This window comes from Carcharhinus amblyrhynchos, chromosome 5 (genome assembly GCF_965287045.1).
Source record: "Carcharhinus amblyrhynchos chromosome 5, sCarAmb.v2.hapA, whole genome shotgun sequence".
Taxonomy (NCBI): Eukaryota; Metazoa; Chordata; class Chondrichthyes; order Carcharhiniformes; family Carcharhinidae; genus Carcharhinus; species Carcharhinus amblyrhynchos.
Window position 1 is genome coordinate 70,280,732 of NC_137328.1, and position 16,986 is coordinate 70,297,717.

General features: G+C 41.8%; 1 protein-coding gene across 1 annotated transcript in view; it reads right to left on the bottom strand.

The window, feature by feature from the left end:
- The window catches only part of hsd17b4 (hydroxysteroid (17-beta) dehydrogenase 4), a 116,336-nt gene that overhangs the window by 70,735 nt on the left and 28,615 nt on the right, over window positions 1-16,986 (bottom strand). Inside the window, exon 11 of the mRNA XM_080188965.1 lies at window positions 5,349-5,477. Within this exon, the coding sequence (XP_080045091.1) occupies window positions 5,349-5,477 (129 nt within the window). The remainder of the gene's footprint in view (window positions 1-5,348; window positions 5,478-16,986) is intronic.

Consider the following 16,986-nt stretch of genomic DNA (forward strand, 5'->3'; position numbering starts at 1 on the left):
GAGCATGTAACAGCACAGACAGTTTACAGATTATTGATTAGAATGCGAATCTTTACGTCTAACCTGCTATTCAGGTCTTAAAGTGGCCAACGATGTGAGTGGAAGGAGCACTGAGCACAGGTGAAAGAGATGTGTATTGTCTCCAGACAGTACGTTAAGTGAGGTTTTGCAAACCCAGGCAAGTCATGGGGGTTACAGAAAATACAACATGAACCCAACGACATCTTCTTCGGAGTCTTCAACATATCATTGATGAAGACAAACATCTCACCAGGGCCATCCCCACACCCCCACTTCTTACCTTTAGACAACTGCACAACCTCAAACAGACCATTGTTCGCAGCAAACTACCCAGCCTTCAGGAGGACAGTGACCACAATACCACACAACCCTGCCACAGCAACCTCTGCAAGACATGCCGGATCATCGACATGGTTGACATCATCACACGTGAGAATACCATCCGCCAGGTACTCGGTATATACTCTTGCAACTCGGCCAGTGTTGTCTACCTAATACGTTGCAAGAAAGGATGTCCCGAAGCATGGTACATCGGGGAGACCATGCAGATGCTACGACAACAGATGAATGAACATCACTCGACCGTCACCAGGCAAGACTGTTCCCTTCCTCTTGGCAAACACTTCAGTGGTCACGGGCATTCGGCCTCTGACCTTCGGGTAAGCATTCTCCAAGGCGGCCTTCACGATACACGACAGCGCAGAGTCGCTGAGCAGAGACTGATAGCCAAGTTCCGCACACGAGGACGGTCTCAACAGGGATCTTGGGTTCATGTCGCACTATCTGTAACCCCCATGACTTGCCTGGGTTTGCAAAACCTCACTTACTGTACTGTCTGGAGACAATACACATCTCTTTAGCCTGTGCTCAGTGCTCCTTCCACTCATACTGTTAGCTACTTTAAGACTTGAATAGCAGGTTAGGTGTAAAGATTCGCATTCTAATCCATAATCTGTAAACTGTCTGTGCTGTTATATGCTCTGTCTGAGGCCAGAACTCTTCATTCACCTGACGATGAGGGAAAGCTCGAAAGCTTGTGAGTTTACTATCAAATAAATCGGTTGGACTTAAACCTGGTGTTGTCAGACTTCTTACTGTGTTTATCCCAGTCCAACGCCGGCATCTCCACATCATGACTGTGAAGGAGCTCAGTCCAGACCATGGACAGGAACTGTACTAGAGGGAGAACAGCAAAACATAAAAACAAAATTGCCGTGGAAGATTCCATAATTAGGGATATGTACAGGGATTGCTGTATCAATCATCAGGGGTCCCTTTTTAAAGGTTGCCTCGTTCTGCGATAAAAACATACATTCTCCCAAATTCCCAACCCCTCCACCACATTTCCCGCACCCACGGATAAAGGGATCGCCACCCCCCCCCCCCTCCCCCCAACACACACACACCTCCCTCATACACTACAACAACACCACCTCAAGCATAAACTCTCCACCACAAATACGAAGGGGAAGTTGCACCCTTCCTCCACCAATGGAGTTTCCAGAGGGGCCTCCAGCGCAGCCCCCTGGCACTGTGCTGGGCATGTAGGCAGTACCAAGAGGAGGGGGGGTGAGGCAGTGCTGGTGAGGGGAGCAGCACCCAGGCATGTCCCTCAACTTCTAGGTGTACAGGCACTTCCATGTCCTGGCATGGTCATCATAATTGGTTTTCATCTTTGAAAACTAGTAGTGATTCACACTGGCATGATGTCACAGCATCAAGCCCAGTAGGTAGATTATGATTTATTGAAATTTACAGAAATCAGAAATGTCACCGTCAGAGGGGAGGGAAAAGCTCAAACTGGGATCTCGCCAGTGCAAATCCCATTTTTGGATGGACACTATTTAAGAAGCACCATGTCAAACAAATGTGATACTATTATTAAAGCAAGGAGGAAATGGTGAGGCATCTTGAGGGGAATTGCTTGATAGAGCAGACGCAGCACGGTTTCGTTAAGGGGAAGTCGTGTCTGACAAATTTATTGGAGTTCTATGAGGATGTGTCTAGGGCGGTGGATAGAGGAGAGCCGGTTGATGTGGTCTTTCTTGATTTTCAGAAGGCGTTTGACAAGGCACCTCACAAGAGGTTATTGCAGAAGGTAAGGGGGCATGGAGTTGGGGGTAGGGTATTAGCGTGGATAGAGGACTGGTTGTCAAACAGGAGGCAGAGAGTGGGGGTTAATGGGTGCTATTCGGATTGGCGGTTGGTGACTAGTGGAGTGCCCCAGGGGTCGGTGCTGGGACCTCAGCTATTTACCATTTATATAGATGATCTGGAGGAGGGAACCGAGCGTATGGTGTCGAAATTTGCTGATGACACCAAGATTGGTGGAACGGCAAATTGCGCGGAGGGTGTGGAGAGTCTGCAGAAGGATCTAGATAGGCTGGGCGAATGGGCCAGGAACTGGCAAATGGAATTCAATGTTGGCAAGTGCGAGGTGGTCCACTTTGGTAGGAATAATGGTAGGAAGGACTATTACTTAACTGGCGAAAAACTGCAACAGGCGACGGTGCAGGGGGACCTTGTGCCTGAGTCGCAAAAACCCAGCCTGCAGGTGCAGCAGGTGGTCAGGAAGGCAAATGGGATGCTGGCCTTCATAGCGAGGGGGATTGAATATAAAAGTAGGGAAGTCTTGCTGCGGCTGTATAGGGCATTGGTGAGGCCGCAGCTGGAGTACTGTGTGCAGTTTTGGTCGCCGCACTTACGCAAGGATATTTTGGCCTTGGAGGGAGTGCAGAGGAGGTTCACTAGGCTGATACCGGAGTTGAGCTATGAGGAGAGGTTGAATAAACTAGGCTTGTACTCGTTAGAGTTTAGAAGAATGAGGGGAGATCTCATTGAGACGTATAAGATGATGAATGGGATGGATAGGATAGAGGTGGAGAGACTCTTCCCGCTCAGAAAGGACAGTAGGACTAGGGGGCACAGCCTCAAGATAAAGGGGGGGGTTGGTTTAGAACGGAGTTGAGGAGGAACTTCTTCACTCAAAGGGTGGTGAATCTCTGGAATTCTCTGCCCGTTGAAGTGGTGGAGGCTGCTTCGCTAAATATTTTTAAGACGCAGGTTGATGGGTTTTTGAAAAGCGAGGGGATTAAGGGTTATGGGGAGAGGGCGGAAATGTGGAACTGAGCCACGACAGATCAGCCATGATCTTACTGAATGGCGGAGCAGGCTCGAAGGGCTAGATGGCCTACTCCTGCTCCTATTTCTTATGTTAATTGTTAACTATGTGGGAAACAGTCATGGGACTGGACAACAGAATGTGAGAAAGCATACAAGGATGTCAAAGATGTTTTGCAGAAGGCTGAACTGTTGGTTCTATAACTGGACGGGAAGGTCTCAGAATAGGATCCTGGCTCAAATGACCATAACTTTAACTTTTTTTTAAATCAAATGTGGAGGAACAGAGTCACAGGACCATTAATTATTTTTAACAACAGAAACGACATTTACTAACGTGGAAAAATTGGATCATCATTCAATACTCAATTGCATCCCCCCTTATCTCAGCAAGTATACACAGTTTTTAAGATTAATATGGATTACAAAGTATATTTTAAGCTACGTAGGTCCCATTAACATGCAACCTCCGCGACTGTGGTCAAGTACACACTCCTCTCTGAACCCAAGTTTGTTTCTGTGGTTTTCTCCTCAGAATTTGTCTCTCCAAATGATTATCACAGAAGAGTTTCCAAACTCCACTCCCAAAAGCATACATTGGAACCTTCACTCATAATAATGCTTATCTTTAATGGTATTCATTCTGAAATCCAGTCCACATTTTCCAAATGACTCTTCTGAACTGAGCTTCTGCTCCACTTTTACCAGCTAATCTAGTCCAGGATGTCACACCAACCCCTTTAAGATTCCTTTGTTTTGACTGACTTCCACTGTTATTTCAAATAAGGTCTCCCAAACTGTAGTGATTTCTGACAAATCTTAGCACCACTGCAGGTTATCTTTCTGGTCTCTCAAGGTCTGCTACCTTTTCAACTTTGTGTCTTTACTGAACAGTAAGTCGTTCTGGTTTTAAGTGACCGCTATTCAGTTAACAACAAATTCTTCTTGAAAACACTTCTTCATTTCTCTATTTTCCTTAATGAGCTATTCTTCAGGTAATTATTACTTCTTTGTGTGGTGACACTGAGCCTTTTAAAAATGTATTCAATATCATGTGTCTTGTAAGGGACGCGTTTAAAATTCAGCTCTTTTTTGCAAGGTGCCAATTTGTCTAAGAAATCCTTTAAATTGGTAGCTGGGAGAACATGATAAGTACCTGGGTTTTTTGTTTTAGGCTGAGATAATATGTTTGTGTTTACTTAGATTCCCCCTGGGGTTTCAGAGGAGAGTTTTAATTCAGTTGATTGGCAGGGATGGAATCATGTGTTAATGGGAGGAGCTAAACTTGCAGGGAAAAACAGTTTCTCTTTCATTTTAAGAGAAGTTGTTACTGCCTGGTTCTGAAAGAAGCAAGACGTGTCTCCCCAACTCTCTCTTCCTTTCTAGAAGGTGCCTGAGAGTTCCAGGGCTAGCAACCTAAGTGTAAGGCAGTAGTTAATGTTTTGCTAACTGACTTTGAAGAGAAAATTTAAATCCATAAGAGAAATTTTGTTTGATTGGAATTCTCAAGGATAGCTTAGCAATTAAGAATTGTATCTTGTCATGTTTAAGTATTGTTTAATTGTTAAATGTTAGTTGAGTTCATTTTTTTAAAGTTAAACTGCATTGTTAAATAAAGTTTATTTTGACAAAAGCTTTCCAATGTGTCAGTAGAATCATAGTTGGGAGTGAAATAGCCTATCCTCACGCTAATGCCAAAGTAGCAAATTGTGAGGGTCCAGTCTGGCTTCATAATATACTTTGGGGTTTCTGAACTGGTATTCTAACAATTGAATTGTTTTTCTAATAGCTAAGCTGAGAGAGTTGTTCCTCCACTAGCCTTCTAAACTAACTGCTTTTAGCAGAACTGTGACAGCTACTTTCTTGCTCTCTGCATTTTTCCAACTGCTCTAGCTTCCAGTTAAACTAAGAACAAACAAAGCCCTCTCTCTCTCTGGGAAGTGGGCCTCCTGTTGCTAAGCAAATATTTGGTTTCTTTTATGCTATAACCCTCTCTAAGCACAACGAAATCACAGTTCGAATCGAAACCAACCAAGCCCCACATACATAAACATCTTTGTCCAGTATGAATCTAACTACAGGTCCCTTCCAAGCACTGAAACATTAAATTAAACCCACTTAAAACTGTACCTTATTTTTAATGTTTACCAATACAAATATAAATCCATTAAAACTACCTCGGTTTTCCTAACACTAGCAAAAATTACCTTGGTTGCTTTTGGGTTTAGTAGCATTCTCAAAGTCACAAATTCGCTCCCAATTGTCACGCACTGCCTCAGGTGTCATTTGCTGATCCTTCTGCCTTACTGTAGCACCCAATGTTCGTTCCCAGCGCACTAATGATAGAAAAAAATAGTTGTAGAGTTGCTGACATACAAAAGTTGATGATAACTTTCCATGATTCACATTTACACTGAAGCAAAAATTATTTAAACTATTATTCAGCTTTTGAACATTCAGATTATTTAAAGGTTTCCATTTCTAGACATTTCGCTAACAGTTCTGAAAAATCATTTGCAGTACGCAACTACTTTCATATTGATTACATCTTGAATAAATAAATAAATTCCACTGAAAAGATCAATGGCAACAACTAAAGGGGTCTGGGTCATGGTAAGTCTGCATAAATTATTTCTTACAAAGAGAACAATTACTTCCATCTCCTTTAATTGTCTGGTCAACTACTCAGGTTGTAACACTGCTGTCTCAGAATCAACAGACTGTACTGTCAAATGCCACTCCAAGAGTTCAGCACTTAATCTGGGTTTATATTACAATTTAGCATTAAGGGATGTTGCATTGTTAGAACTGATGTTAAACCAAGGTCCTAAGGTCCTATTTATCTGATGCAAAGGAATTTGTAACAGTACTCAAAAGGTAGCAGGATATCTGGGTAGGCTTGCTAACATTTTACTCCAATAGTTTCAAAGTGATTAGTCATCTCATTTGCCATTGTGAGTTCATGCTGAATAAAAATTGGATATCACATTTGTTTACAGAACAGTGACTAGACGTCAGAGGTAATTCAATGGTCTCAAAATGCTTTGGAATGTTCTAGAGAACAGTTATAAATGCAAGTTCTTGCTTTCTTTCTTATTCAACTGAAAGAAAAGTGCGCTTTGCCCATGATTCATCATAGCAAAACATTGCAGTCTTCCAAACTAGTGAAACTGGTACGTGAAGATTAAGTACCCAGTCTGAAGCTTCCTTGCTCCTCCCAACATCATTTGCTACAATCAGTGAAGACTCTCTCTGTATGTGAGACACACTTGTGCTCTAAGACAGAGAATTATTTATGGTTATCTTTGCAAATACATAACCATCAACCAAGCATTAACTATTATTTTTTTTAAAAAATCACAATTAATGTTCCTTTTAAGAGTTAGATGAAGATAACATTTATACATCTGAAAAAAAAGACCAAAAAACATTGAAGTGAAACGTCATTACCAATGGGGCTTGAATCTAAATAGATTTAAATTCCACTATAAATAATCAAGGTAGGGTTTTCAACAGGAGATATTATAGCAGTATGAAATCACAGTTGAATAAGATAGAATTAGGACAAAGAAGCTCAATACTGAACAACAAAATCCAGAACAAATAAAACCTCAGGTCTCCAAGGATTTCACAGGTCCCTAGGAACACAGAAACACAAGTACCCCCGCAAGCCTATGTTAAATATTAGGCATATGGTAACCTGGAGGCAAATTGATTAATGCATCTTGCATGGATAAGCATCAGTTCACTGATATTCTAGTAACTTTTCACCACTTTCTGAGCCTGCATCACAAACTAGTTCACCAAGAAAATGCCACATCATTGACCATTTTTTGAGAGTGAACATTTTTGGTGCATCTTTTAAGAATAAAATTAACAGTTAGCATACTATCCAAGAAAATGAGTCATCAAAATGCCTGCATTTTACTGAAAGACAACTTGCTTATGGCTGGCATGATGCCTGGCTGCTTATGGGGGAGAGGTTTGCAAATAACTGGCAAAACGCCTGCTGGTTTACAAGTTGCTTGTGATATGGTGACATGGTTGGCAAACTGCCTACGTTAGGCAGTGGTAACAAGTTTTGTAGTTCTGACAACGATTACATCTCAGCTGGACCGCAGCTCCTTCTAAACAGTACAAATAAGTTGTCTCTATGGAAATTTGAGGCCTAAATGACCTCACAAGGCTTCTTTCGTACAGTATTTTAAAGAAAGGCACACCAAATGAACACTAACGTAACATTCCACATAAATCTCAAAAGAAATTCAATACCACTTCAGAGGAAAATCTAAATTAGGATTGTCCTAATGAATAGTCATGTATCTGGAATTATTAAATATGCCCACATAATACATTTCTTTTCATGATTTATGGATTGTTTAATAAATTAGTACTTGGGTCGAATCACTATTTGAATAGAAAAGATAAATATTGCAGTAAACTCTACAGAAAGTAGATTGAATATGTTGGCTTAAATTCAGTGTCATTTCTTCTCTGACGTTTAATTATCCAAATCTCATGATCAAGCAATTTTGAGCCACTAAAATATATAATTTTCTGTTCCACAAACATTTACATTCAAGAAAACTGAAAAATGGATTGCCAAAAATTCTAGTGTGTTACTGCCATTGGGAAGTGTGTTGTGGACAGTAGCTCTGTAATCCAAGGGGGTGGTGCTGGACACACAACATTAACCCCTTCTATTCTGAATATGAGCTCGAGTGCTTCAGATTTGTATAACACAGCTTCTCTGTTCAAGAAATTCTCAACTTTACTTTTTGGCAATTTCTTTCCAAAATAATACTTTTCTTTGAAAAAGAATTTAGGTTTCTGTGGTTTCATAAAAAGGTGGATCGAAATAGTTAATTTTAAAATTCTTATTTTAAGGTAGAAATCCTGAAATCAGGACAATATGAAGCACTTGAACCAGTCTTTTTTTAAAAGCAATGAATGCAAGTTAAAAATAAACACATTGTTCCAACAGGACCTCAAATGACTATAGTTTCAATGATGATCTTTAATTGCCTTGACACTTGATTTGTTGTGCAAGTAAAAATGATCTCTTCCAGTAGATTTGAATTGCCTGACTGCATCAACCCTATTCCTTAAATAGATTCTGGTTTTCAAAAAAAAAGCTGGGTTAAATTATGTTGTTTCTTTTATTTAAAAATGATTGAATATTTAACATTCAACATTAAGAAAAATATACACATATGTTTTCTACTTTTGATTTCAAATTCCAAAATCTGCTGACCAACTAAATGCGTGCATGAAGCTGATGCTATTCCGGCCTTTTGTGAATTTCTGTTTAGCATTCACACCTTTCAGCAATTGATTAATAACATGACAAATACTATCAGGATAGTAATTTATTTCAAAGAATAAGTTAGCTGTTTTTACTCATCCTTTTAAAACATTCACCTGTCAAGGCACCTCATCAGAAAATATATTACATGTTAGAGCACGCCTGCTTTTAATGCTGATTTGACACAATAGTCTGAAAATTCAGTTCCATTTACTCTCAGTTCTCAACTACTATTCTAGGTAATTCAAATGACGAATGCCAGCCAGCATATAAAATGGATGCTACAAAGTGCCATATTGCAAAAACCTTGACCTACAGTACCACCAAGAGGTAGCTTCAAGACAATAGTGAATTTGAGATTCACACATACACAAACAAACTGTGCATATGACTATATATAGAATGTGTAAATATATGCGCAGCATATATATAAACACAGGTTATATAAATATATAACATTTATACAAATATATAGGATATACGTATTACATATCTATAGTGTTGTTTCATTGGACAAATGCTACACACCTTCTCAAGGCCAATGAAGTACATCATTACTGGTAGCCAGATGTCCATCTACCCTAGGAGCTGTATAGACACATTGTCCAGGGGAGCGATTACAAAATAAAAAAACAAATAAAAAGCATATATCTTCAGTTGAAAACTAGTATGCCCTGATTAGATTCCTGTCAGTGCCTTAAAAGAAAAAAAACTTTAGACTTTGGAATATGTATGCCAATGTGGCAATGTTTAATAGTTTCAGAAAACACTAAAAGGCACAATTATTCAGAGATCAGTGCTAAGAGAGACATGCTCAAGGTTTTACTTTTATGTATTCTCATTTCCCAGTGACAGTATTTCCATATGTGATGGTTCAGATGTGCAAACAAATAAAAACTGATGAACAGGTGGTGACTACAATGAATTTAAACGAAGGAAAGCACCATGGGAAGTCAATCCAACCTGAGCAGGATTGTCAATGTTAATAGCAAACATAATTACATTGGAGAAAATGCCAAAGTCTTTTTGAGAAAGAGGGAAAGGACAACATTATAGTACAGATTTAATAAATAGAGAAACAAAGGGAAAGCTTCACAGCTTCAAGAATATAGTGAAAAGAATCATGTTAACTCCTTCAAACTTCAGCGAACACAATACAAATGTTGCATTTAGTAATCTCCTCATGCTGAAAGGCATGGATTTTCCAGCATAATGAAAACAAGGTGCACTTTGAAGCTTTATTTTCTTTGTAATATTTTACCATGGCAACAGCTGTCCAGTTATTTACTTGATAGAAAACAGTTCAGATATGTACCATTGAATCATGTGGCCTCTTGTCTCTGCGCTATCTGAAGAAGCAATTTACCTAGCGCTACTCCCCTTAATTTTCCTGTAGACCAGCACATGCTTCCTTTTCAAATAATCCAATTCCATCTTGACTGCATTCATTGAACCTGCCTCCACCAAACTTTCAGGCAGTGCACTGCAGATCTTAATCACACACTACGTTAAAAAAAACCTTTTCTCATGTCATCATTGCTTCTTTTGCAAATGAACTTAAATCTATGCCCTCTGGCTCTCAATCCTTCCACGAATGGGGATAGTTTCTCCCCATCTACTCTACAGTGAATACCTCTATTAAATCTCCTCTTACCCTTCTGTTATTCAAGAACAACAGTACCAACGTTTCAAATCTATGTAACTGACATTTTACATCCCTGGAACCATTCTTGTGAATCTTTACACACTCTAATGTCTACATTCTTTCTAAAGTTTGGTGCCCAGAACTGGTTACAATGCTTTTCCAGCCCACATTGCATGTTTTCTGACAATGAAAGAGGATCGTCATTGATCTCCTGGTTCCAAAATGTCTATTGCACTTTGTGTCACTCGCCCATCCCACCACCTGGGAACACGCTGTGAAGATTCACAATCAGTTTGACTGGAAGATCCTGTTGGTGGGAAGGGCTAGAAAATACTCTTCAATGCTCCAGTTGAGGCCAAACTAATGTTTTATACATGTTTCTTGCTTTTGTACCATTTACCCCTGTTGATGAAGCAAAGGATGCTGGATGTTTAAATAACCATTCTCTCTCTCTCTCTCTCAACTGTTCTTGCCACCTTTAGTGGTTTATGCACATTTGCACCCAGGGTCCTTCTGCTCCTGCACCTCTTCTAGAATTGTGCTCTTTATTTTGTATTGTCTCTTTACATTCTTCCTGCCAAAATGTATCACTTCACACTTCTCTGTATTAAATTTCATCAGTCACTTGTCCACCCATTCCAACAACCTACCCATGTCCTTTAGAGGTTCAACACTATCTTCTTCATGGCTCATAATGTTCTCAAGTTTTGTATCATCTGAAAAGTTTGAAATATGTCCTGTACACCTAGGTCTAGGTCATTATCAGAAGTCCTAACACCAATCTTTTGGAATTTCTACTATAAATCTTCTTCCAGTCCGAAAAACACCATGAATCACTACTCAGTCACTCAGCCAATTTTGCATTCAAGTTGTTCTTGTTCATTTTATTCCATGAGCTCTAACTTCTCTCAGTTTGTGTCTATTGTGCAGGTCTTTTATCAAATTTTTTTTTGAAAGTCTATGTACACCACAAGCAGAAATATCCCATCAAATCTTGTTGTTATTTCAGCAAAAACACAAGTTAATTGAACATAATTTACTCTTAACTCCATGTTTTATCTGAATGCACGAAGCATTCGGAATAAAGTGGATGAGCTGGTGGCTCAGATCGACACAAATGGATACGATCTGGTGGCCATTACAGAGACGTGGCTGCAAGGTGACAGGGACTGGGAGATGAATGTACAGGGCTATCAAGTGTTTAGGAAGGATAGGCAGGAGGAAAGAGGGGGTGGCGTAGCTCTGCTGATTAAGGGTAGTATCAAGGTGGTAGCAAGGGATGATATCGGAGCCAAAGAGCAGAACGTGGAATCGTTGTGGGTGGAGATTAGGAACAGCAAAGGGAGGAAGACGCTGGTGGGTGTCGTCTATAGGCCCCCGAATAATGATCTGGAGGTGGGGCGGGCTGTTAACACGCAAATAAGTGCGGCGTGCAGGAATGGGACGGCAGTAGTTATGGGAGATTTCAATCTGCATATTGATTGGTCGACCCATGTTGGACGAGGTGGGCTCGAGGAGGAGTTCTTGGAATGCTGCCGGGATAATTTCCTTGAACAGTGTGTGTTGGAGCCGACGAGGGAGCGAGCTATCTTGGATCTGGTGCTATGTAATGAGGCGGGTAGAATTAGGGACCTTGCGGTGAAGGATCCTCTTGGAGAGAGTGATCATTGTATGGTGGAGTTTCTGGTGCAGATGGAGGAGGAGAAAGTGGGTTCCCGGACACGCGTCCTTTGTTTGAATAGAGGGGAGTATGGTAGGATGAGAGAAGAATTGGCAAATGTGGACTGGGGGAGTGCGTTGGAAGGTAGGTCTGCTGAGGAGCAGTGGAGGATCTTTAAGGAGATCTTTCTTGGTGCTCAGCAGAAATTTATTCCGATGGTTAAAAAGGACAGTAGGAAGAGAGGTAATAAGCCGTGGATAACGAAGGAGGTGAAGGAAAGTGTTAAATTAAAAGCGGAGGAATTTAGAGTAGCTAAGAGCAGTGGGCGAGAAGAGGATTGGGAAAGGTTTAAATGTCAACAAAGATTGACAAAGAAGTTGATAAAGGAGGGTAGGAGAAGCTATGAGGCTGGGCTAGCACTTAATATAAAAAAGGATAGCAAGAGTTTTTATAAATATATAAAAAGGAAGAGGCTGGCTAGGGTGAACGTTGGTCCTTTAGAGGATGAGAAAGGGGAGCTAGTGGTAGGGGATGGGGATATGGCTAAGGTCTTGAATAACTTTTTTGTTTCTGTCTTCACGGAGGAGGACGTGAATAATTTGCCGGGTGTTAGCGATGGAAAGGTGGTAGGAATGGAGGGTCTTAATGACATTACTGTTACTAGAGAGGTGGTGCTCGACAGACTGGAGGGGCTGATTGTGGACAAGTCCCCAGGACCGGATGGAATGCATCCGAGGGTTCTGAAAGAAATGGCGGAGGTGATAGTGGATGCCTTGGTGGTTATTTTCCAGACGTCGCTGGATTCCGGGGAAGTGCCGGAAGATTGGAAAACGGCTAATGTTACGCCGTTGTTTAAGAAGGGTGCCAGGCAAAAGGCGGGGAATTATAGGCCGGTTAGTTTAACGTCTGTGGTAGGTAAAATGTTAGAATCCGTCATTAAGGAGGAAATTGCGAGGCATCTTGAAGGGAATTGCTTGATAGGGCGGACGCAACACGGTTTCATTAAAGGGAAGTCGTGTCTGACAAATTTACTGGAGTTCTATGAGGATGTGTCTAGGGCAGTGGATAGAGGAGAGCTGGTGGATGTGGTCTTTCTGGATTTTCAGAAGGCGTTTGACAAGGTACCTCACAAGAGGTTATTGCAGAAGGTCAGGGGACATGGAGTTGGGGGTAGGGTGTTAGCGTGGATAGAGGATTGGTTGTCAAATAGGAGGCAGAGAGTGGGGGTCAATGGGTGCTATTCGGATTGGCGGTTGGTGACTAGTGGGGTGCCCCAGGGGTCGGTGCTGGGGCCTCAGCTATTTACCATTTATATAGATGATCTGGAGGAGGGAACCGAGTGCAGGGTGTCGAAATTTGCTGATGACACCAAGATTGGGGGAAAGGCAAATTGTGCGGAGGGTGTGGAGAGTCTGCAGAAGGATCTAGATAGGCTGGGCGAATGGGCCAGGAAATGGCAAATGGAATTTAATGTTGGCAAGTGTGAGGTGGTCCACTTTGGTAGGAAGAATGGTAGGAAGGACTATTACTTACGTGGCGAAAAACTGCAGCAGGCGACGGTGCAGAGGGACCTCGGGGTCCTTGTGCATGAGTCGCAAAAACCCAGCTTGCAGGTGCAGCAGGTGGTCAGGAAGGCGAATGGGATGCTGGCCTTCATAGCGAGGGGGATTGAATATAAAAGTAGGGAGGTCTTGCTGCAGCTGTATAGGGCATTGGTGAGGCCACAGCTGGAGTACTGTGTGCAGTTTTGGGCGCCGCACCTGCGCAAGGATATTTTGGCCCTGGAGGGAGTGCAGAGGAGGTTTACTAGGCTGATACCGGAGTTGAGGGGATTGAGCTATGAGGAGAGGCTGAATAAACTAGGCTTGTACTCGTTAGAGTTTAGAAGAATGAGGGGAGATCTCATTGAGACGTATAAGATGATGAATGGGATGGATAGGATAGAGGTGGAGAGACTCTTCCCGCTCAAAAAAGACAGTAGGACTAGGGGGCACAGCCTCAAGATAAAGGGGAGGCGGTTTAGAACGGAGTTGAGGAGGAACTTCTTCACTCAAAGGGTGGTGAATCTCTGGAATTCTCTGCCCGTTGAAGTGGTGGAGGCTGCCTCGCTAAATATTTTTAAGAAGAGGGTTGATGGGTTCTTGATAAGAGAGGGGATTAAGGGTTATGGGGAGAGGGCGGGAAAGTGGAACTGAGCCACAACAGATCAGCCATGATCTTATTGAATGGCGGGGCAGGCTCGAAGGGCTAGATGGCCTACTCCTGCTCCTATTTCTTATATTCTTATGTTCTTATGTTGACTTCCTTCAATTAAACCGCATCAGCTCATTGACTCCTAATTTTATCCTGAGGTATTGTTTCTAGAAGCATCCCAACCACCAAATTTAAACTGACTGGGTTGTGGATGAAGGGCTTATCTTTATATCCTTCTTGAACAAGGGTGTAACATTTGTAATCCTCCAGTCCTCTGGCACCTCCCCCAAATCTAAGGAAGATTGGTAAATTATGTCCAATGGTTCTGCAATTTCCACATTCACTTTGCTCACGTAACCTGAGATAAATCTCACCCGGTGCTGATGAATTATCAACTTTTAAGTACAAAGTTTTTTTAAGTTTATTTATTAGTATCTCAAGTAGGCTTACATTAACACTGCATTGAAGTTCATAAGATATAGGAGCAGAATTAGGCTATTCACTTATCGAGTCTGCTTTGCCATTCGATCATGGCAGATATGCTCCTCATTCCCATTTTCCTGCCTTCTCCCGATAACCCTTCAACCCATTACCAATCAAAAATCTGTCTAACTCCTCCTTAAATTTACTCATTGTTCCAGAATCCACCACACTTTGGGGTAGCAAATTCCACAGATGCACAACCATTTGGAAGTAGTAATTTCTCCTCAACTCTTTTAAATATGCTATCCCTTATCCTTATCTCATTCTAGAATGCCCCACAAGAGGAAGCATCTGCTCCACATCTACTTTATTCATATCTTTTACCATCTTATATATTACCAATTTGACCTCCCCTCATTCTTCTTAATCAGAGAGTATAGGCCGAAACAATTCAATCTCTCTTCATACAGATAAACCCCTCATCTCTGGAATCAATCTAGTGAACCTCCTCTGAACTGCAAGTACATCTTTTCTCAAATAAAGGGGCCAAAACTGTACACAATAGGTGTGGGTTTCACCAATGCCTTATATAGTTGCAACAGTAGTTCCTTACCCTTATATTTTATTCTTTTAGCTTTAAATGCTAACATTCTATTCACTTTCTTCATTATCTGCTGCACCTGCATATTGGTTTTCTGTGACTCACAAACAAGAACACCCAGATCCCTCTGCACTGAAGCACCCATTTAGATAATAAGTCGCCTTCCCATTTTCCCGACCATCCCCTAGTCACCACACTCTGGCACCTGTTCAGGTACTGAGAGGGAGAATTTAGCATGGCCAAAACACTTAACCAGCACGTCTTTCGGACTATGGGAGGAAACCAGAGAACCCTGAGGAAATGCGTGCCGCCACAGAAGACTCCGCACTGACAGTGGCCCAGGCCGGGAATCGAACCTTGATTTGATTTGATTTATTACTGTCACATGTATTAACATAAGAACATAAGAAATAGGAGCAGGAGTAGGCCATCCAGCCCCTCGAGCCTGCCCCGCCATTCAATAAGATCATGGCTGATCTGTCGTGGCTCAGTTCCACATTCCCGCCCTCTCCCCATAACCCTTAATCCCCTCGCTTTTCAAAAACCCATCAACCCGCGTCTTAAAAATATTTAGCAAGGTAGCCTCCACCACTTCAACGGGCAGAGAATTCCAGAGATTCACCACCCTTTGAGTGAAGAAGTTCCTCCTCAACTCCGTTCTAAACCGCCCCCCCAGTCCTATTATCCTTTCTGAGCGGGAAGAGTCTCTCCACCTCTATCCTATCCATCCCATTCATCATCTTATACGTCTCAATGAGATCTCCCCTCATTCTTCTAAACTCTAACGAGTACAAGCCTAGTTCATTCAGCCTCTCCTCATAGCTCAACCCCCTCAACTCCGGCATCAGCCTAGTAAACCTCCTCTGCACTCCCTCCAAGGCCAAAATATCCTTGCGTAAGTACGGTGTATCCTTGCGTAAGTAACATACAGTGAAAAGTATTGTTTCTTGCATGCTGTTCAGACAAAACATACCATTTATAGCGAAAGAAATCATAGAACCCTACAGAGCAGAAAGAGGCCCTTCGGCCCATCAAGTCTGCACCGAACACAATCCCACCCAGGCCCTACCCCGTATCCCTGTAAATTTACCCACTAATCCTTCTAACCTACGCATCCCAGGACACTAAGGGGCAATTTTTTAGCATGGCCAATCAATCTAACCCGCATATCTTTGGACTGTGGGAGGAAACCCACGCAGACACGAGGAGAACGTGCAAACTCCACACAGACAGTGACCTGAGCCGGGAGTCTAACCCAGGCCCCTGGAGCTGTGAAGCAGCAGTGCTAACCACTGTGTTACCATGCCACTACCATGAAATGTGAAAGTGCAGAATATAATGTTAAAGTCATAGCTAGGGTGTAGAGAAAGATCAACTTAATACAAAGTAAGTCCATTCAAAAGTCTGACAGCAGCAGGGAAGAACCTGGGTCCCTGGTGCTACGATGCAGCAATGCTAACTACTGTGCCACCGTGCCACCTATCCTAATCAATAAAGACTCCTAAAACAAAAGTCTACAGCTTAAATAACAGAATCAAACCGCAAAACTGTTTAATATATTACATAACTTAGGCTTAAATGCAAGCATAGGAAAAAGGAAAATGCCATTTGGGTCAAATAAGCCCATCCTCTGATCAGTCCTACCTAGCTTCCATCTCCAACAACCTGGTCTGCCCCAGAAAATCTTTCAAGTGCCTCAAAGGCCTCCTTGCAAAGTTTTGTCATTTCCATCACATTTCCATATTCTACCTGCACTGCCTTCTGACATGCAGATATGCTATTTTCAATAGTAATTTATTCTACAACCCCAAGATCCTTTGGGTGTAAATATAGTCATTCTAAATCCTAACTTCAAAATGCTAAAACCAGTACCCGTTTGAATTTAAATACTTCATCATTATGAAAATTTAATTTGGTTTTCACAAATATTTTTGATTTGCCCATGCAACTAGGGCATGCACCATAACCACCCATAATAACAAACTCTCGAAAACAAGAGAAAAAAAGCTCAAATTTGT